General features: G+C 42.3%; 1 protein-coding gene across 3 annotated transcripts; it reads right to left on the reverse strand.

Annotated features, from left to right (window-relative positions):
* Positions 1-2,342: 2,342 nt before the first annotated feature.
* Positions 2,343-17,845, reverse strand: edc3 (enhancer of mRNA decapping 3). 3 transcript variants are annotated; one of them, XM_087137344.1, is made up of 8 exons: positions 17,033-17,173; positions 16,506-16,576; positions 14,726-14,953; positions 12,281-12,684; positions 10,896-11,228; positions 9,237-9,390; positions 7,246-7,448; positions 2,343-5,328 (listed from the first exon to the last, which is right to left on the reverse strand). In XM_087137344.1, the coding sequence occupies exons 3-8, from the start codon at positions 14,890-14,892 to the stop codon at positions 5,000-5,002; spliced, it is 1,590 nt and encodes a 529-aa protein (XP_086993470.1). In that variant the 5' UTR covers positions 14,893-14,953; positions 16,506-16,576; positions 17,033-17,173; the 3' UTR covers positions 2,343-4,999. The 3 variants fall into 3 exon arrangements, with proteins under 3 accessions (XP_086993470.1, XP_022095651.2, XP_022095641.2); XM_022239959.2 differs by lacking the exons at positions 16,506-16,576; positions 17,033-17,173 and adding an exon at positions 17,235-17,845; XM_022239949.2 differs by lacking the exon at positions 16,506-16,576 and having other exon boundaries at positions 17,033-17,177.
* Between the last annotated feature and the right edge of the window lie 3,550 nt (positions 17,846-21,395).

Consider the following 21,395-nt stretch of genomic DNA (forward strand, 5'->3'; position numbering starts at 1 on the left):
GGACCTCTGGAACGCTCCGGGATTTCTGGCCTGGGAAAGCATTGTTGTTGCAGGCAGCATAAGCTCCAATCTGTCTGCACAACACACTAGGGAGGCACTGACTAGCTACAACTTACACGTGGCCATCAACACCTAGCTTCGAATAGATGCTGCTCTTGCAATCATACACATGCTGAAGAGGTTCCAACAAGCTACATGTATAAGCCAGATCAATGCAAGGCGGAAGGGCGGCAGAGAGTCGGACTCCTCGGCTACGTTGGACTTGCGCAAGTTCATAATACATGTGTATTATTGTGTCATTATCATTAATAACTTGTTAATTTAACCTATTTAATTTCATATTTAATTGCTTACATTATCTTTATTCATTTCCAGTAATTCCTTTTCTTTTATATTTAAACATTTTTAAGTTTTAATTTTTGGCTTCAAATACTTCTACATGTACATTTTAGTATTTTATTTATATTTATTTATTCTATACACAACTTGATGAGGGGTGGCAGGTCTTTGGCCTCAGTGATTGTTATCGCTATTGCCTCTCCTATGCCTGTCTTGTATGTGACAAAAAGAATTGGCATGAATAAATAATAATAGGCCTAATAATAATAACACGTGCATCCTTGGGGCTCAAAGTGTATAGCAATTATTTGGCGACTGCATCACTGCAGGACCTCTTCCTAATCACTAGCTCTCCATACAGAAGATCCCGGTTTCTGTCATCATCCATTCGACAGTGGATTGTAGCACTTCACTGTTGGGGACTAGCTACATGTACATTGTATGTCTTTCCATGAGATGTTTGCGACGGAGGGAACACATGCAGAAGGTAGGCATCTACATGTTTCTCTAGGCCTCGCTCAATGTCAATATCTCACTTGCGTACTAAGAGGAGTGTGCCCACCACACATGCGTTGTTGATTTTGCACCTTGGAGCACACAGTGTGTCTTTGTGGTTTAACCACGCCCTTTAGGTCAGCCAGGTCAAAGTGTGGGTGTCTCCCCAATGGGTTTGGAGTTCAGCACCGATTTAGGGAGAGGGAATTGGCTTGGCTGGTGGTTAGTGGAGCGCATGGTGGTGGATGCTGGATCCTGCTAGCTGGAGCATGAAGTGGCTGCATGGCTTCGGTCACTTGTTACTGGGGTGGGTTGATGCTGGCTGCTGATGGAAGCGACGGATGGGTTTGGGATGGCGGCTTCGGGTATAGGTGACACTAACACCGGGAAGCTGTGTGTGGACTTCGGGTATAGAGAATCCTAACGTCGGGGGGGTGGTCACCAGATGTCATCTGGAATCTGATGTATTGTTAGACGATGTTGTGTTGGAAGATCTCGATGGTTTCTCATATACCTCTGGGGAGCCAGTTCTTGATGGGGGCGATAATCTGCGCCGAGTCCCAGTGGATGTGGTGCTTGGAGGTGTGTGCGTGCACCCTGAGCGGCTGCTGGGGTGTTCTTTGTCATTGTGGGCTTGCAACTTTTTGGGAGCAGAGTGAAAGACCCGGATGCTTGCTGACCGTAGAATGATGCGTTGGACCTGGTAAGAGCAGGTAAGGGACGGTGACGGCTCCCCAGTGTTCTAAAACTGACAGACAAACGTTGTGTTTCAACTTTCTGAACGTCGTGGTTAAACATTGTCAAACAAGGTCAAACATTAAAGTTTGGAGCTACGTCTAATGCAGATCACCTCACCCTGCTGTATTTTAAAACACTGTGTTTCAAATACATGTAGATAAGATTTTCATATTGATGTGTTGAAGGAAAACCAAAAATGGATGTATCGAATGCAGTCAGGACAGAGTAGTCTGGCGTACTGTTCCTGTTCATAATAGCTATCAAGTTTATCTGTGGTAATAGAAAAAATAACTTCAGCGTAATTAAGGTGTTCTCAACGCGTTCGTCTTCAAGTGTATTTTGCGATCTGGGCCTTACTTGGGTTTCGTTCCTCTTGTATGACCAGTGGTCAGTTAGTGTCTATATACTCTGTAGTCCGATGAGTGTCATCCGTTGCTCAATGTGGTGGAGTCCATGACTCGAAAATCACGTGTCTGTAGACAAGTAACTACGGGGTTCCAAGAGAACCCGCAGTCCAAAGGGCGTGAAAACAAGGCAACTAATACATGTGAGCACAATAAGATGCCGTCAAAATCCTTCACCTAACAAGCACCCGCAAAGCATAAAATGGGTGCTATATCACTTTATGTGCACATACATGTATAATGACCAAACTATCGCTACAGCTACAAAAGGAGAGGGAAGTCAATACTCAGAAGGTCCCGTTTTCATCTATGTGAGTGAATTTATTTAAGATAATTTTTAATGACGGAAGTAACAACTCTCTTCAGTGAATTTATGATTCCCCATGCCTTTTTATTGAAAAGCAGAGGTGAATTTGTTGAGAAAAGTAGCACACAATGTAAACGCCTAAATACACGTAGAATAAATTAATGGTCATAAATATTTTTTATGACAAACCCAAGATAAAATGAGCAGTAACTTTGATGAGTAAAACAACTGCTACCATTCAAACCAGTATACTGCAGCAGGAACTGAGGCCATCGTCACTGTAAAATAAAAAGTCCCACGAACAAAAAACAGAAATGTCCCGACTGTTTTTATTTCAAACTGCAAACCTGAACATAATGAGTTTCTTTCCACATTTCGGAAAGTAAGATTCAAAATGTGCTGTTTGTTAAAGCGACTGCCGTTATGAAAAAAATTTCTTCAGTGTCTATACTTCTTGTATTATCATGCACTGACAGTAAACATGACGTGCCACTTTTACAAGAACCGCCTGAACCCCCAACCCTGAAAATACTTTTGAAAATTTTTAACCAAAAGTGGAAAATCTTTTTTTCTTCAAATTACATCAAATGTCTTGACATTCTTTACTGAACGTATGAAACTGCAAAACCCCTTGTGAGCTTGTAAAATTGAACAGTTTTCACACTTTTAACATGTTTTCAACTTCTCACACTTTTCTTAGTCTTCAGAAAGTGAGAAAGCATCATATAAATTTTATAAACATTGTGCAAAACAATGACACATGTACATCCACTGGTCACATGTTTGATCAACTTGCTTCATCTACCAATAACTGCAAATGGGTAACAGTTTGAAAAGAAGTATTTATAAAGACCTGAGTTGTGAAAAGAAATATGAATGAAAGACAACCACTTTTTCCTGATTATATACGCATGTAAAGTTAGACAGCCCACATAGTGCTCTAATGATTTTTTGAAATGCAATTGAAAAATCTTTGTTTTGAATAGTTTTTAGCACAGTGCTGGCCTCTTTCAGTCGAGTTTTTCATCTCTTTCACAATCACCAGCTTTTCACAGCTTTCAACAAACAGTAATATTTGCTCACCTGCTGGAACTTTTTTCATAAGTAGACACCAAGTCAATGCACTTTAACAATGCCCACAAATGCAAATAATGCAAACAAACACTGTGTGTCTGGAGGCCATGTTTAGCTTTCAGAAATGCAAACCTTCATATACAAATGTGCGAGTAGATGCATCACTTTTCAACCAGAAAAAGAAAGAAAAGCCAACACTGTTATATTACAGCCATCCCGTGAATTACAAGCCACACTGAACAAACAGATAGATGGCAGCTATCTTGGGAAATCCTCATCCTCGTTTTCTTGTTAGAGCCCAGTAGAACTGGTCTCTGACAATTAGGACTAGAATACTGCTGAAACCGACGGTACTTCCAGCTTCCAAGACACTGATATCAAAGTTACAAACACAATCCTTTGTCATTTCTTGTTAGTTTCCAAGGACAGTGTTTTAGGAATACATATACACGGCAGAAAAAATAATTACATGTAACTAAGAACAGTGAAACAGTTGCTTAGAGTGCAACTAAAGATTGCTCGACAAAGAAAATACGACATGCACACATATGATTCCCATCACAGAATTGGAACTGAAAGCATATTCCATTGTAAAATACAATGTACATGTACTGTCTCCCTTCCCTAGACAATCAAGTGCTTTGAAAACCAAATTTACTGCCAAATATTGAACTTGGAACAAAGTTGAAGAACGTGGACATTGCAATGCATTGTAACCACCCAAAGGCGACATTACAATTTAGATTTAAGGTTTCATATTATCAGAGTTTTGTAAAACTAAATTCTAAAAGAAAGTACTTGTAGAATAATCCAAGTTCCTTTTCAGAAGTTGTGCCCTAAAACTTCATGTTTCCATAGCTGTGCTAGTCCGAAGTTGTTAATTCATTTGGTAATGTTACCTTTGAGCATTTAATGTCCAATGCCATGCTCTTCGGCCTTGGTCTTTTGTTGCTATTAACCCTTTTACTTATGACAGGTCTTGAGAAGATACTTGTGGCTCAACTTGTGAAAGATATAACTACAATGTACAACCTAATTCCCCTACTGAAGCCAGCACTGCACAGTGAATTAAAAGGGAGAAAACAGACCATTCCTTGTAGTCCTACACGTATGTACACGTATGTGGGGCACATAGAAGCTTGGCTGGAGATGGAGCCCATCAAAATAACCCAGATCCAGCTGGGCCCCATTTCAAAGACCTGGAAATGTAACTCTGCAAATTTTACATGCTGAGCAGAAATCAGCAGGTTACCTATCTCATGAGGTACACAATGTACAGCATTTTTGGTTGGTACCCTTGTATTCTGTGATCAGCCCATTTCTGTGAGGGGCATCTCCGTGAATTTTGACGCATGAAGTTCGAATCTAGGGATAAAAACCATTTTTAGCATCTGCAATCAAATAATCCCCCTATCATATCCCATGGAATGATTGTTTTAAACTTAACAGTTTAATTTTAATCTCTACTGTGGTTGAACGCAAACACTTCTTACATTCCATGCATAAAAAAATATGGTAGAAAATATCCTCTTGGAACCGATAAAATAAATAGAAATTAGAATTAAAAAAACAAGTTTTTACAATGCTGAACAGAACAGGTTCACAATAGCACAGTACTATCTGCACTAGCATTGTGCAAGAGTTAATGAGTGTGAAGCCTTACGATGAACTTGTCCTTAAAGGGGGATGCGTAGTTCACGCCGATGGAACTGAAGACTTGAGCCGGAATGCCCACGTCGCACAGGTACAGCATGCCGACGTTGGTGTTTTCGTACGAAAGAGGGAGAGCGGTGATAACTGACCACTTGCTCCGCACACTGTGGCTGGGGCTTGGGTCAATGGACAGAACTGACGCCTTGTTGGCCGTGACCCAGGTGACGATGCTCTTGAGCCAGGGCTGCTTGGGCAGGGCAGTATCCATCGGGCTGTCCACTGCACTGACAATCAGATCAGGGGGCTCATCAGGTAAGTCTGTAATGAGTAGAAAAAAGGGAAATACAAACCAGATGTTACATCCTTACTTTGGAAGGTTGGATAAGGCTGTGGGACATGCCCTTTGGATGACCTTTTCACAAGGGTCAACTTACAGATGCATCAGCATCATAATACTGACACCCGTACTGCATTATGTAAAGTACATAGTGTTTGTTGGTATGGCTGCACTTGTTTGAGGAACTTTTCCATAGTTTTTGGTGATATTGTGCATACTTGTGACACACTGTACTAAAATTTGAGATTACCCTGGTGATGGCAAGAAGGCTGCTGTTCTTCTAGCTATTTGACGTAGGGAAAAAACACTGGTCGTGAACTAGGTGTGTCGGCTTACATGACTTGAACATTAACCACTTCGTGCCGGGGCATTTTTCAATGTTGATGACGCTGGGCCGGCATGACTATCATTTTTTCCATTTTCAAAATCCTTCAAAAATTCATCATTTCATTTAACGGTCGTTTATAGCCACACGCAATAATCTTCAGGCACTACTCTAAGTTGATAGGTGACCTTCATTGACGCCCGAGTATTTCAGCCAGGCCTGCAGCCTTGTAAACAGAGCCCAGATTGTGCGGTGTTATATAACTGTCTTTTGTTCACGAACCTGGCTCAGTGCACTGCTGACCTCTTTTCAATAGGGGCCAGATTAGCATGCAGTGGTGCTGTGTGGCTCATCGCTACGGTGGTGGAGCGCTTTTGTCCCCAGTGGTAATCCGCTCGCTCTCAATGCCCCAAACCCTGGTATAGGGTTTCAAAACAAGGCTGGATTATCACCACTTTTGAGAGTGAAAAATGCCGGTAATGCCCAGCAGCCTGGTCTTTTGTTCGGAGTACGGTCTTTTGTTACAGGGCCCTGTTTCCTTTGTCCGAGTTCGGAGACCCCGGCCACCCATATAAACCATACGTCTCCGATCCCGGAGTCCCTGACAGGAAGTGGTTAAAAGGCTTCTTCGGATTTATTTCATTCAAACCTTTTTCTCTGAGTGTCAGTGATGATTACGGAAAGGAGAGGAGGCAAGAGCTTTGGAAACACAGTACATGTGTGTGAATCTGAAAAATACAGCACCTAATTTAGCCATTGACATTTGGCATACAAACATGGGCGTAAATCCTGGGGGATGGGGGGGGTATACCGTATGTGTACATGTATATCCCCCCTCTTTTTGAGGTGGGGGTGGGCTGCTGAATCATCCCCCCTACTGTTTTGTGATGAGCAAAAAAATTTAAGCGGATTGTGAAGAATTTTCAGGATTTCCCAACGACTAAAATGTCTGCAATATCACTAAAAAGGGAAAGCAATTTTAAAAAGCGATAAATATACCATTCTGATGTAAGATTCTGCATAAATTTGATACACATTACAGATGTACATCTTAAACATGAACATTGCCCCCAATATAGTGTATATGGTGTCCCCCTGGCTTTTCAAATTTCTATGGCCGGGTAAGTCATCCTGCCCCACCTTTCCCCATCGACCCAATTTCCAACACAAATTTACGTCACTGCATACAAATGAAAGGAACATACCAAAAATATAAGGATTCAAAGCAGGGTGTCTATGGGTAATATTCATTATTTTCACAAATACAAGAGCTGTAAGGTAGGGGAAACGGATTGGTTACTATGTACACTATTCAAAAATACATAAAAGTTGATAATATCCAGTACAGAAATTATTATTCTATTTCTAGTCTCGATTCCACAATGCATAATTTTTTTCTTGCATGAAACTGATAAATAAAATGGATGGCCGCTTACAGGCACCTCCGCTTGAAGTGTGAAGAGTTGAAACTGGGGAATGAAACTGAGTGTCAACAGAGCAAAGCTATCAGCAGGGGATCATAGAGGGTATCATGATAGTTTTCTGGAATCTAAATGGAGACATTGTACCTTACCCCCAATACTGGTGACGTGTTTCCCAGTTGTCTCTTTGAACAATTTCAGTTCGGCCACCAGCACCTCCGGCATTTTGGCAAAGTTGGGCATGAAGAGCGTGACGTCTACGCAGTGATTGGCCAGGTGGCGGGCGCAGTTGATGCCCTGGGCCCCCTGCAGGTGGGGGCCGCAGACGACCAGAATGGACGACCGGTCACTGACCCTGGTGAAAGGCACACCAAAGGGGGGGGGAGAAGTAAAACAATAAAATACAAGCCAGTTAGATTGAACAACGCATTCCAAGCTGAATCGGAATAAATAATGAAGAAATAGCACACAGTCTCAGTCCTATTCTTGCCTACCAGTGGCTGGTAAATCTACCGCTGGCTGTCAGTGCAAAAGCAAAAAAATAATTCACAGTTAAATCTCAACCAACCATAAAACACCAACAAACAAATATCACCATACAAAATGGGATTGTGAAAATGTGACACTCTCTAACCACTTGCTGCAAGGTGGTTTGAAAAACACAGTGCACATAATCGGGACTTTTTCAAGATTTTCAGTTTTCAAAATTCTTCAAAAATTCTTCATTTCAATTAATGTACGTTAATACACCCACATGAATTACTGTCTGGTGACCACTCTAGTCTGACAGACAAATCTATTGACGCCCGAGTATTTCAGCAGGCCTGCAGTTATGTAACTTTCTTTTGTTCACGAACCTGGCACAGTGCGCTGCTGACCTCTTTTCAATACGGGCCAGATTAGTGTGCAGCGGTGCTGTGTGGCTCATCGCTACATTGGTGGAGCGCTTTTTTCCCCGGTGGTAATCCGCTCGCACTAAATGCCCAGACTGTGGTATACTGTTCCACAACTAGGCTGGATTTTCTCCACTATTGAGAGTGAAAAAATGTCGGTAATGCCCAGCAGCCTGGTCTTTTGTTCCGAGAACGGTCTTTTGTTGCAAGGCCAAGTTCCCTTTGTCCGATTTCAGAGACCCCGGCCACACGTACAAACACACGATGCCCGAAACCGGGATCCCCGGTAGGAAGTGGTTAAAAGCAAACATACATTTTCAGGTAACATCAGATACAAACCAATGTGCCACAATTGCACACTTCAGCCGCCCATATGAATTGTATGCAATGTGAGAGCCCTCTATAGGTTGGTCATGCCCACAACTAAATATTTGGAGACACATTTTTGCTGTTTGCCAATGAATTCAAAGCTGCAAACACAACAGAAAACAAGTTCAATTCTTATTTCTGGTAAAACTATTAATTCTTAAATTTCAGCCATACTTTTTGTCTCCTGATCAAACCAACAACACAGTGTACGTGTGTTGTCATAAACAGGTTAAAAAGAAAGCATTCCAAAAAAATTAGGGAATGCAGCGTGTAATATACTTGACAAATGAGCTGGAGAGCTCACGCTTGGAAAAACTCTGCTTCACTTGGCTTTGACTTCAAGGAACATTCACATCCACAGAGTGATGCTCAGAAGTCTTACTTGGCGATTGAACCTCTTTCCAAATTTTTCTAAAACTCTGTTCAATGACTATTTTGAAACAATTCAACCAGCCAAGAACAGCCCACCATGGACCTTGCAGGAATGTAGGATTCACTTCAAAATAGTGACGACACTGTCTGTTCCTCCCAAAAGGCAGCATATTGTCCAAAGAGGTTTATGCCCACTGCAGCAAACTAAGTTGTCCGAGCTTCACACAGACACAACTCCAAGAATCCCAGAGTAAATTTGTAAGAAACTGTGGCGTAGTGGTTAGGGTACGCAATGGCCAATAGCAAGGTCTGGGTGTAAATTCTACAAGCGTATACTGCACAAGTGGCACATTCTGACCTTGGGCCAGTCACTTTATTTTACCCTCACTTGCCTAGAGGCAGGGAGGCTTATTTTGGTTGATTAAACCAGGTAAGCACCTGAAATAGTTGCAGCTATACTGTGTGAGAGATTAGCATTATATTTAGTATTATTGTGAATTTTTCATTACCTGGTTTTACCATCAATGAGACGTAGCACCATCTTGGCGATGCTCACCCCACCGGCCTCCAGTCTCCTCTCGGTAGTCAAGCCCAGCTTGTCAGCCACTTGCCACAGGCTCTGAGCAACATCCACGGACACTGCAGGGATGATCACACCAGTTTCTGGAGACAGTAGAGTAAAAACCACTGATGTAAATGTATAACATACTCAACACCATCGGAATGTCTCAAATTGCTGCCATCTGTGCTGTACACATCGTATTTGTCAGATGGATACCAGACGGTTTTTACACACACTGCTGGTGTGTGCGTGTAGCACATGAGCCTGGCCGGCGCATACAGCAGACAATAAAAGCTGCGCGGGCTGAGAAATTCTACCGTATGAAATTATGTGCTGACTCATCGTGGTGACGAAAGACATGACGAAAGTTAAGAAATATCTGCATATAGAAATCGAGGCGGGGAAATATTTTGCATTTTGTGTTATAATACACAGTGGAACGCCGCTATAACGAACAAGACAGGGTCCACGCTAAATGTTTGGTACAGCGGTCGTTCGGTATAGCGAATTTAACTGCCGAAGGTTTTGTTGCCATGTTGAATAGCGCCCTCTCTTGTCTAAGCGAAGTGCACCATCTTGTGATACCTTGGTACGCTGTTTTCGTGATGTTTTGCCATTGCATTCAAGTCTAAGGTTTCTAGAAATGTATCTGTTAATTATTTTTGTTTTTCATTTAAACTTGACAAAAAAAATTGATATCAAGTTTATCCTAAAAGTCGTGAAACTACCACTCAGGATCGATCTCTGATGCATGCTGTGGCGAATCTCAGTTGATTTGTGTATCAGCGGCGCCCTCTTTAGACTACCGTTAGTGCAATGCCACCGTGCGCATATGTGCGGTTTTCTTCTGCACCCGATCATGTGGAGTTGTAAAACCAGTGTCTATTCAATACAGTTGACAACTAGTGGCTTTCCCTTCTAATCCTTGAGGAAATAACGGCCACTTGTCACTTTCCACATACAAAAACACTGACCTTTTTATCATGTTGACGTTTGGGAATTACAAACGGCAACTGAATAGTGTTCGGTAGGTTCTGTGCACAAATTATTGGGGGCCAAGGATGATGTTCGGTACAGCCGAATGTTTGGTATAGCGGTGTTCGGCAAAGCGGCGTTGCACTGTAGTCGTGATATATCGGTGAAGAGTGGAGGTCCCAATTATATTTAACTGTGCTCCACATGTAGCATTAGGAGGATGTGTCAGAAGATGACAGGTTGCTGGCTGAATGATACAGACACAGATATCTTCTGATAAATAGGTTTGAAGAAACACCGGGACATTGCCTAAGTGAGATCTCCTTTGGAGTAGTGAAATAAATTTTATATTTTATAGAAGTGTCTCAGATTGCACCACAGAGCATCTAGAATGCAACTCTTTCCTGCTGAATTTGCAAAGCTTGATGTCCTAAAATATTATTGATGTGGGTAAACTACATGTACCAGTGTGATGTTGTGAATCTCCAATGAGAGACTGTTAATACTCTAAACCAAACTTACCAACATGTACCCGCATTGTCTAACCAAAAGAGTGCCTAAACCCAATTTACCCACAACACCATATAGAATCCTAAGCAGTTGTTGAGCATTTTCTCTTTTGTTTTTGTACCTGCTGTATAGGAGGAACACTTCACTTGTCTGCTTCCATTGTTGTGAAGAAAGGCTGGGATGTTCTTGAACACAATGTGCTCATCGTGAGGGATATTCTTAATCTTCTTCTTGTTGTCTCCCATGGCTGAGTGGATCTCTTCGAAAATGGCTGCCTTGTTGAAAGACTTCCTGCTCTTGTCGAAGTCAAAGTCCGTGGCCAGGAATGACTCCACTGGAGCAGAGAAACACTCCTCGTTCCTGGCGTTGGCGCTGACATTGCGCCGTTGTTTCCCGCCACCGCCTTCGATTTTGCGGGGTGAGGACCGCACTTTCTGGTTGGCTTCAAAGTTCCCTGTTACAAAATACATGTATGTGAAAACCTTTAGGAGTTCAGTATATGTTGTGATGAACTTGTTTGTGGTAGACCGAAAGCTCGAAGTCCTGGAAATTACACGTAAATAAAATGTGTTCTGTTGGTCAACTTTTGGGTGACTGGATGTCAAGTACAACGTAAAGGTACATGTACATGCAGTATGTGTGGCAAGTGAAATTTTCAGAGAGTGGAATTCCTTTTTTTATTGCTCCTGTCCATTTTGGCAAATGAGACTACCTCAAAACTTCGCACAGTTCCTTGTGCTATTCAAAATGTGTCAGAATCTAACAGCCAGTTTTCAAGAGGAATGACAACTTGGGACCAACAGTTATTCCTTCATTGAAATAAATCCATTTGCACATACATGTACATTGTACACACACCTACAGGAAAGACCTGCTACAGATGCGACAAAATGTTTGGAACATAGTATGTACAGTTTTCTGGATGGCCACATGCCAAGGGCCCAAAAGACAAGTTCTAAGAGTAGCAGGTTAGGTACTCCATTATTTCAGGGGCCAATTTCATGGAGCTGTTGAGCTCGGAAGTATGCTTAGCGTTAAGAGGTTACCGCCCAAAAAGTAATAAGATCTGCATGACTGATTCACTGCCCATTTCTTTGCTTAGCACATTAATTAACCAGAGCAAGATTTTTCTACTTTACTGCACACTGAAACTTGCTCTAGATATTGGCCTTTGCGAATAACAGAGGGAGTTTTCCAATACTTGGCTTTGCCAGTGTCCAAGGCTTCATCTCTACAACCAATCCATAAATGAAGGTCTAGAGTGTTCAAATTGAATAGAAACATGTACATGTACTTAAGTATTTGGCTCTACTGCATGTAGTTTGATGTTCAGGTGGCACCATTTGACTCAATGAGTCAACAGCTTCAAAGGTAGGGGGGTTTAAATCAGACAAAAGCAGAAATAAAGGTAGAGTGTAGAAACCGCCTAAAAGATTTGAATCAAACAAGAAGTATGCAATGTATTTTTATCAAGTGGCCTAATGAAAAACATTTTCCACAGCCTACCTGAGTGGTATTTCTGCTTTCTCCCCTTCTCGGAATCCACTGCTTCCCTCTCCTCCTCCAACCCCTGACCCTTCCCATCGTCCCTTTGCACCCTCTGGAATGCCGAGTGCAACGTGCCTAGGTGCAGTGCTGTTCTGTCACCATCCGACCCATCGGCACGCTGCTTGGTTGGTGTCTTGCCATTGGCATTGCCAGGCTGATGGTCCTGTTTCCGAGACATCCTCTGCCCGCCACTGTTCTGCACTGTGTGTTTGCTGTTCGTTGTGCTGTTGTTGGGTACGTTGCTGGTTCCATTGTGAAGGGTTGCATTCCGGGACATTTCGCTCAAGTCGTGTCTCTCCGCTGAGGCTGTCCCATGCTCATCAAAGGATTTCAGGATTTTCAAATCTCTTATGTCTACAGCCCTGCAACAAGACAAAAGACAAGGCTAAAACTCTGTTGTATTTACAAACAGGTAACATCAAAATTCTGTTGTACATGTACTCACAAACAGATAACTTCAAAGTCTGTTGAAATACACTACTCAAAAAAAGTTAAGGACCTTTTTCTATTCTGTATATACTTTTTTATATGAGATATTTTACTGCTGAAAACGTGCATTTGATGCTTTGAAACATTAAAAAAAATGTTTTTATTGTAATGAGAGCATCATTTAGACAAACAAAAATGAAAGAACTAGACTCCACTCATTGCTTGGAAAAAATTACAAGAAAAAAGTGGTCCCTAACTTTTTTTGAGAACTGTATCTTTAACCACTTGTAGCTGCTAGGTCTATACTGCATAAGGAATAAGCCCTTGTCAAAGTAATACTTTTGGTGGAAATTCCTCAACTTCTTAACCTAAAACGAAATATCAGAGTAACTTTCCATAGCTAAAGCCCTGTTCGCACTGGACTTTTTGGGGCAAACTTATCGAGATGATGGGCACTTTGCCCATTTTAAGTCTAGTGCAGACGTCCCCGGAAGACTTCCTCTTGGTAACTTTTCCCAAGCCGCACAGGAAATTTTACCGGCCAACTTCTGGCCAGGAATTATATATAACAGGTTTTGCCCTTACCCAACGTATATTAATAAGCACTGTATGCTCAGTGCTTGTCCAAGAGCTCGTGAAAAAAACCTCATAAGATTACTTGGGTGGGACTCGAACCCACGACCTCCTGCTTACTAGTGCAGATGTCTTAACCACTCGACCACCGAGCTTTCCGGGGTCGGCTGGCCGATCCGAATCAAATGAAGCAGTGGGTACCGCGAACTATTTTTCTGGCCAGGAAGAATTCCCGAGACACTTTTCCCAAGACAGAAAGTCCAGTGCAGACAGTGCAAGTCTGTAAAAGCATAAACCCGGTTTCCTGGCAAGGTCAGGCTCACACAAACGTTGCGCATTGTGCGTTGCAAGCGTCCACATGACGTACATGTACATACACGTACACACCACGAAGCTTAATCTGGTTGCTGTGCAGTGATTTCGTGTTCTCGAGTCTCTCGAATAATGGCAGATATTATTACTGAAACAATTGAAGTTTAATTGGGGCCACCAATGTATCATTGGAAGAACTGTCACGACCGGAAGTTTGGAAAAGGTGAGCGCATGCTTGGGTCAGAGGGTGAACACAAAATGTCACGCAAAGCGCCCTCATGTGCTATGTGATGTGTAGGCCATAGTGTATCGCACATGTGCAATTTCAGCACTGTTTTTGAACAGGTCATCACACCCTACTTTCCTTTTTTTAAAGGCAAGGTCCTCTTAGCAAGGTCTGTAGATTAAAAGGCTTTTTTCCCTGGGGACTGGACCTAAATCTAGGATGGTCAGAAATGAGAACCACAAAATCTAAAAAGGGTGTCCTGTCATGTAGAACAGGTAATTTTCAACTGTGCATCAGAGGGAAGGGCGGTTCTGGAAATCCTACACGAAACCTAGCACTGAAGAAAGCTTGTTGGTTGCGAGTCTTTATCACGGTACTGTGGGTAATAGTTCTCTATATCTTGGAAATCTAGCAATGTGGGCAGATAAACCTGCACCTAATTGCTATAGTGGGTCACCAGTCTGTCAAAGTTCTGAATGCATGAAAACTATGACTTATCATAAGGACACATCAGAGGGCTGATGGATACATGTATGTGCACATTTGAAAACTGTTCAGTACTGTCTTGTTGAACAAGTTTAGCTTTATTGTTCTGATTTGGGGTTTTAGGGGTGCCTTTTTCATTACGACTTCAAACCCTTCAATACAAACCAGTTACTGTTTTTCATATTTCATTCCCCAGAGAGTAGGATTAGGCTTTGTGAAATTAACCCCTAACTAAAAATGTGCATGATAGATGTCCGCCAACACTTCTCAGGCCTTTTGATTCCTACAGTATTCTCATGGACAACATTCCATAACCTGGACGAGTGAGAAACTGAAGTTTGATTGGCACTTGTTACGGTAGATTCTTTTCCACAAACCGAATGGTGATTTCTGGGGTGTCAAACTTGACGCCATTCCTGTAGGGCCTCCTGAGCGAGATAGTCTGTTGGTCCTTGTTGACAAGTGTCACTTCTCCCTGGAATGTGCCCAGGTAGTCACCGCAGTCTACAGACAGGAGGCACCCAACGAAGCTGGTCTGGTCCATTCTGCTCTGGTCCAGGCACTGGGTAGTTGGTTTACAGTATAATGTGGGTCTGGTAGAAAAACTGAAGGAGTATAACTTAGTGTTAGTTCAAGGAGAGACACTGTACACAGCACATGATATACAGTAAGAAATAATATACAATATACATTCGTTATTTATTTTACAAAACAGGTGAAGCCTCATGGAAGGGAACATTTCATCTGTCACCCCATGAAATTGTTCTTACCACTGCGTGAATGGAAAACATCCATAAATTTGTTTTACACAATACCTGCATAAATCCTCTTCTGGTAAAACAAATGCTCCTCCTGTATTTACAATGTACATCTACCATTTTGCAAAACAGATTCATGTCTGAAGTGGCACCCAATGATAGTACCGTGCAATGTTAGACTGATTCCCATCCCTACATTTTTTCCTCTTTCTTGCTAGGAATGATGTATATGCACTGAGAATAATGTTAACATTAGAAACAAATAAAATGTTGAAAATAATATAAAGCAAAAAGGAAACAAAACCCCCTCCCATGGAAGAAGGCAAGGAACACAGAAAACAATTAAATGGGTTGAGAAAAATAACCAAAATTTAAGACCCAGACCTAACACTAACAATCCACCATTTGCCCTTGGGACTATGGGGATACACGTAGGCCTAGACTCCTTCTGCTCTGACAGACAGAACAAGGAGCCAATAGCGCTGGGATGAAGCAGGCCTAATGTTATGTGCAGTACAAGGGACAGCAAAGTGGCAGTAGTAGACAATCACACATTTGTTTCCCTTCTATATTGTGTTGGGCACTATCAGTTGATAGCATGTTCCCTTGATTGTGATCCCTGTACAAACTATCAATCTTCTTGTATGATTTGCTTCCACCATTAGCCCCAAAAAACCCATTTCGTTATTAGCAGTGCATTATGGGTTTGAATCACAAACAAACAATGCATTTTACGCCTTCTGAGTTTGAATGACAAACGAGCATTGCATTTCAAGGGAGTCAGTCAGAATTATGGAATTTTATTCAGAATATTTCTGCAGTAGGCCTATCTGCTCATAACGTCACCGAAGCATGCATGGAAGTGCACCCCCAGTAAGCGAAAAGAAAGACTAGGTGGTTACAAATGGGTTCTTGCACACATTTCGCGTGTACGAAAAGACCACACATGCCAGAGTAAATTAGTTACGAGTACTCAGCGTGCTCCATGTCAAACACACAGTTTGCCCACCTGATGGTGCGCCTGTGCGATGAGTACCCAAAGAAACAGTACACGTCCCCTTTTGTTCCGCTTGGGGCGGATAATTTCATTTGGTGACAGATTGAGTGTTCCATTTCACTTGACTTCACCTCATGGAATAGAATCTGTCCCCTCATGCTCATGAAAAATTGAAACTATTTTTAACATTGAACTCATATTTTAGTCTAGCCCCACTAATGTGGCGCGGACTCTCACTCCCGATCCATCCTTAGCCACACATCCGTATGCGCAATTTCGTGTCGGCGTATTGAACATTTCGGCGCACCCACTTATCATCGTCGGCGCAATTTCTTTTGCACACGAACATGATTCTTAACCTTTCCACTTTCTACAAACCATTTATTGAATGATTTCACTCACGTTATTCAGGTATTTTCAGTCTTTTTGCCTTTATCCATTCAATCTAACAGGCTCGCTCTCACAGTCGCCATCTTTAAAATAAGGTCGTTGAACATTACGTCACTTGATCCCTCATCGTTTCGACAGTTCTTCCATGTCAAGACATCTAAAGTGCTGCCAAATTTTTGGAAGGGCCCATTGCATTGGTACATGATGTAGTGTCTTGTCGCTCAGTCTGTGTATTACATATGTCTTGACATGGAACAGCCGTTTTTGTATTTATATAAGCCCTATGTGCCTTTCCCCTGTAAAACGTCCTGTTTTATAGCTCCATGGTAGGCCTATGACTTGACTGGAGAAGGGCAAAGCACGCACATAGACAGGAAACTGGACAATAAGAAGTGCCTCAGAAGTTCATACATGGACCATATTAAGATTAGAAAGCCCACTCCCGGGCCTTGACCATCGCCCAAATGTAAAGGCAAATAATGTCCTAAATATCAGATATAAAACCTTAGCCCTTACAGAGTTATTAGTCTAGTCAATACCTTTTTCGAGATGTTTTCAAGACAGTCACACGCAACTTGTCACAAGTTTCACAATACCATGGCCTGTTTTTATAAAGTACAGTGTACATGTATGCACGTATGTCGGCCGTCGATACACAATGCCCATCATCACAACGCAAGCACACGGGTAGAAACACTATCGCAACCGGAAAACGGTACAATTATGATAATTTATACTTACATCACAGTTGCTCCACCGATCATAATAGCGGGCGTCCAGCGAAACATGAATTATGCAGTATGTAATGTACATAATGCATATCACGCGCTAGCCTTTCAACAAGGCCTTTGCAGCTGTGTTTATGTGTAACTGCAAAGCGGCTGGACCGGAGCACATGCACGAGTGGCGCAGCCAGCCTAGCTAGCCACGAGCTGCGCCACTCGCCTAGTCTCCTGCTCCTGTCCAGTCGCTTTGCAGTAACACAAACACAGCAATCGCCGCCGGCGATTTTTTAACGTACCACATATTCTCTATGGTGCATAATAAAACCGTCTGATTGGGCTAAGTTCCATGAATCATGCATGATTCATGAAGCGTGTTGACCCAGAAACTAGCCACCAGCTGTTGTGTTTTACGCGTTTTACGACATGTACATGTACAAGTACAGTACACAAATCATGCACGTACAAAACCTCATGCATCATGTTTGACCATTTTATGCACAAGTCTATGGACCATAGGGGTGCACTGAACCAATTCAAGCGCCATTGAAAATAGTGTAAAATCAACCAACTTTGAAGCCCCATGGCAGGCAACTGAAGTCCCTGAGGCCTCTCAAACAAAAAACAATGTGTTGTTTGGTCCTTCAGGTTTCATTTTATTTTCAATTTTTAGTAGGTTAACCAATAATTTTTTTTAATTTTCCGCCCAAAACAAACTCACCCCCCAAAAAGTGAATGTTGCCAAGCCCTCCCACCGGCCATTTTTCAAATGACATCCCTCACCTTCCTGGGGCTCTTCTGACTAATTTTCAATCCCATTTTTGTCTGCTTTGCCCCTAGATGGGTGCCCCTGAATCTACAGAGATGATCCTGGGCCATGTTGACACAATCCCACCATTTCTTGGCCCAAACAGACCCCCTCTTTTGGAAACAATCTCTGGGGGGTACTTTTTGTGCGCCTCGTCCTGGCGGAGAATTTTCCTTGAATCGGGACACTGCACCCATAGCGAATTATGTGGTACTGAAGAAAAATCGCCGGCGGGCCGTGGTGGCGGAGCTAGTCCTTGCTCTGTTGAAGGGAAAACCATCACTCGTGTTTCTCATGAAATAACCTTTCCCTTAACATTTTGGTAAGTTTTTTAAGTGGTTCTTGGTGGTCTTCCAAATAGTACACATCTCTGCTTGATTTTTACAAATCAGTAAATTGACACCAAACAGGAATGATGCAATATCGCAGTGTGGGTATAACAGCCACCAATGGCGTTCGACACAGATGACACAAACGCACACACCTGAATACTGAAATCCTTAAGAAGACACTGCGTGAAAATTGCAATTCTTTTTCCTCGACTCAGGTTTTATTTTATATATATGCCGTTTCGCTGTCTATCACAAACCTTTTCATACCTTACATGAAACATACCAACAGGCGCTCTCACACTTACGACGAGACAAGGAATTTTCTTTTCATGTACATGCCAAGAGAATTAATCACTCTCGGGGGCTCGCCCCATCCTGCCCTTGCTGAAGAAAGCTACCCGTTGAAGAATCGACCAGGCCACAATACACCCCTCTTGTTCTAAATGGCAAAACATGTGCATAACCATTTCATTACATTTCATATTGGTTCATTAAAATCCATTTTCGCAGTTAAAAAAATGAATTACAATGGATTAAACAATCAAAATAAAAAAGATTAAACAATTAAAACAAAATATTCAACATTTACCATTACAGTTTACACTCACATAAAATAAACCATATAACATGACTAATGACCTACACTCATAGAAGAACACTACTAAAACGCGTCCGTTACAATGTACACGATTTTTAAAGTTCCCGTCCAAATATTAAAAGGTGATAGAGAAATGTGGTCCGCAGGCCGGTTTACGCAATATCTTCATTCACAGACGTTAGTTTGAATCCTCACACCGGATAACTCCCAACTTCACTGAGGTAGTCTTTTCATTGAATACCACGTGGTCATCGAGCGGCACAAACGCGCGAAATTTGAAGTATCTGCAAAAACACGTCGACAGGTGGCCGTACGTGCGCAGTCCCGCTGTGCATTGTGTTAAAATTGCGCGCTCTTAATGCAGGCTAACTAACCAGGCTTAGTGCGTTTGGTTTCGAGTCCATACTCGCTTTCGCAGGTTTTCTCCAGGTACTCTAGTTCCCTCCTGCCTTAAAAACTGGACCTTCTTCCTAACTCCGTAATGTGATGCTGATATGAATAAACGTATAGATGTTGGTGTTAATAGCACGAGTAGCTGAAAGCCTCATTAAAATAAAGCAACTGGAGGCTCAGCGGTCGTGATTTGAACATGCATGCTGCTGGTCGTGGTGTTAAAGGCTCGTGGATGTGTGTATAAATGGAAAATCGGTGCGGGTGAGGTGTTAGCAAAAATATATCACCTTTCCCAAAACGTGTCACAGATAACAGATATGTTCACTCTGAGAATGTGTTGCGGCTTTTAGGGATCCAGTGGAAAGTCAGAAACTTGCCGTCATTCCTAATATAGTAAGATGTACCGAATCAAACGCAGAAAAAAATCGCACGCCAACTGTTTGTTCTTGCACTGTAACAAAAGCACGTCTTTAAACTTCCACCGATTCCAGTGGGGAGTCATTGGTTTTGAATTTATATGCCCTTTATGCTCAACGTCAAGGGCGAAATTACATTCAGAACGTCGTGGGAACGTCATTCTCTTGTAATCTACATATTACATCACGATATTGCGTAAAAATAAATCAGACCGTAACCAAGCCTTTTTCATTTGCTTTCGCGAAATTTCATTGCTTTCGTTTATATATTGAAAGCAATAAATATTCCAAGAGCCAAAGGTAACAGTGAAAATGCTGAGGCATTTGCGTACAAAAACATGATTTTCACAGTCCAGTCTGGTGGGCTAAGCTTGTGCACAGAGTGTAAGCGTGTATCCAAATAGTCATGCAAAGTAAGTAACGCCAGTGTGTTGCGAGCCAATTGGCTCATCAGACAAGAAACACTGAGAATATCCAAGTCTAGGATGCAAATCCACGGAGCGCTCCAACCCTAATGCTAGTACCCAAGTATAAGTGAAGAAGTGCAAGATGGTGTTGATTGGCATGCGACAGCTGTTTGGTAAGAGTTCACAAGCAGATGTCACTAATCTCTCCCTAAAGTGGTATATCAAGCACCAGAAAGTTACAACGTGTCCTGAAGTGTCACAAAGTTAGCATGGAGGAAAAAATATTGAAGTGTTACCTAGAAAATAAATTCACTATTTTCAAACCATTCTCATAGGACTTGTTTACAGTGTGTCCATGCACAGTCGTGTCCGTGTATAAAACTCATTTCGTCTGTTCTAATTATATGTGGATGTCATTCTTCCTGTTTCTGTGTTTTGATAAGTTTAGAATGTCAACTCTTCATATTTTCCAGGCAATAACCTCACGTCGAACTGAAAGGCTAATGACTAGAAATGAGGTTGCCTACCTGAATGATGTGGCTGGATGTGAAAGTGACCAATGTGCAGTTAGCTTGTTGTACGGGTAGCAGGGGTAGCTCTTGCTACCCTCATGAGGTGATCGGCCCTGCCTTTGTGAGATCACATTTGTCCTGTCGTTGTTGTTGTTGTTTTGTTTTAATGGCGCTTTCAGCAACTCAGGCTATTTGCGCCAATAACTCTACGTTTATTCATACACTTTTTTAATTAGCATCACATTACGGAGCTAGGAAGAAGGTCCAGTTTTAGAGGCAGGAGGAAACCGGAGTACCCGGAGAAAACCTGCGAGAGCGAGTGTGGACTGGAAACCAAATGCACTGAAGCCTCGGCCAAGCCGGGACTCGAACCCGGGTCTCATTGGTGCAAAGCGAGGAAAGAACCGCTACGCTAACCCGCTCCCCCATCATTTGACCTGTTATCTGTTGTCTGCGTTTTGTGACTGGTTGCTGTATGTCCTTGTTTTGTCTGTCAGTTCCCTTGTTCTTTGACATGTTGCTAACTCTCCTTTTAGTCTGTTTGGTTTCCAGATACTGACTGGACGTGTGATTGCATCGCTGACTGGATGCGCGACTGCCCAGTGTGCAAAGTTAGTAGTTTTTCCTCAATTTGCGGGTCGCAGGGGTAGCTCTTGCTACCCTCATGAGGTGATCGGCACTGCCCATGCGAGATCACGTTTACCTGTTATATGT

Source organism: Acanthaster planci, linkage group LG05, assembly GCF_054643075.1.
Source record: "Acanthaster planci isolate LZ-2023a linkage group LG05, COTS_SCS, whole genome shotgun sequence".
Classification (NCBI taxonomy): domain Eukaryota; kingdom Metazoa; phylum Echinodermata; class Asteroidea; order Valvatida; family Acanthasteridae; genus Acanthaster; species Acanthaster planci.

Excerpts from the sequence above, each read along its gene's own strand:
- edc3 (XM_022239949.2), bottom strand. The coding sequence starts at position 17,121 with ATGTACACTGTACTTTATAAAAACAGGCCATGGTATTGTGAAACTTGT. Across the intron at positions 14,954-17,032 it reads TTGAAAACATCTCGAAAAAG|TTTTTCTACCAGACCCACAT; the intron begins GTATTGACTAGA and ends ATACTCCTTCAG. Across the intron at positions 9,391-10,895 it reads GTGTTCCTCCTATACAGCAG|AAACTGGTGTGATCATCCCT; the intron begins GTACAAAAACAA and ends TACTGTCTCCAG.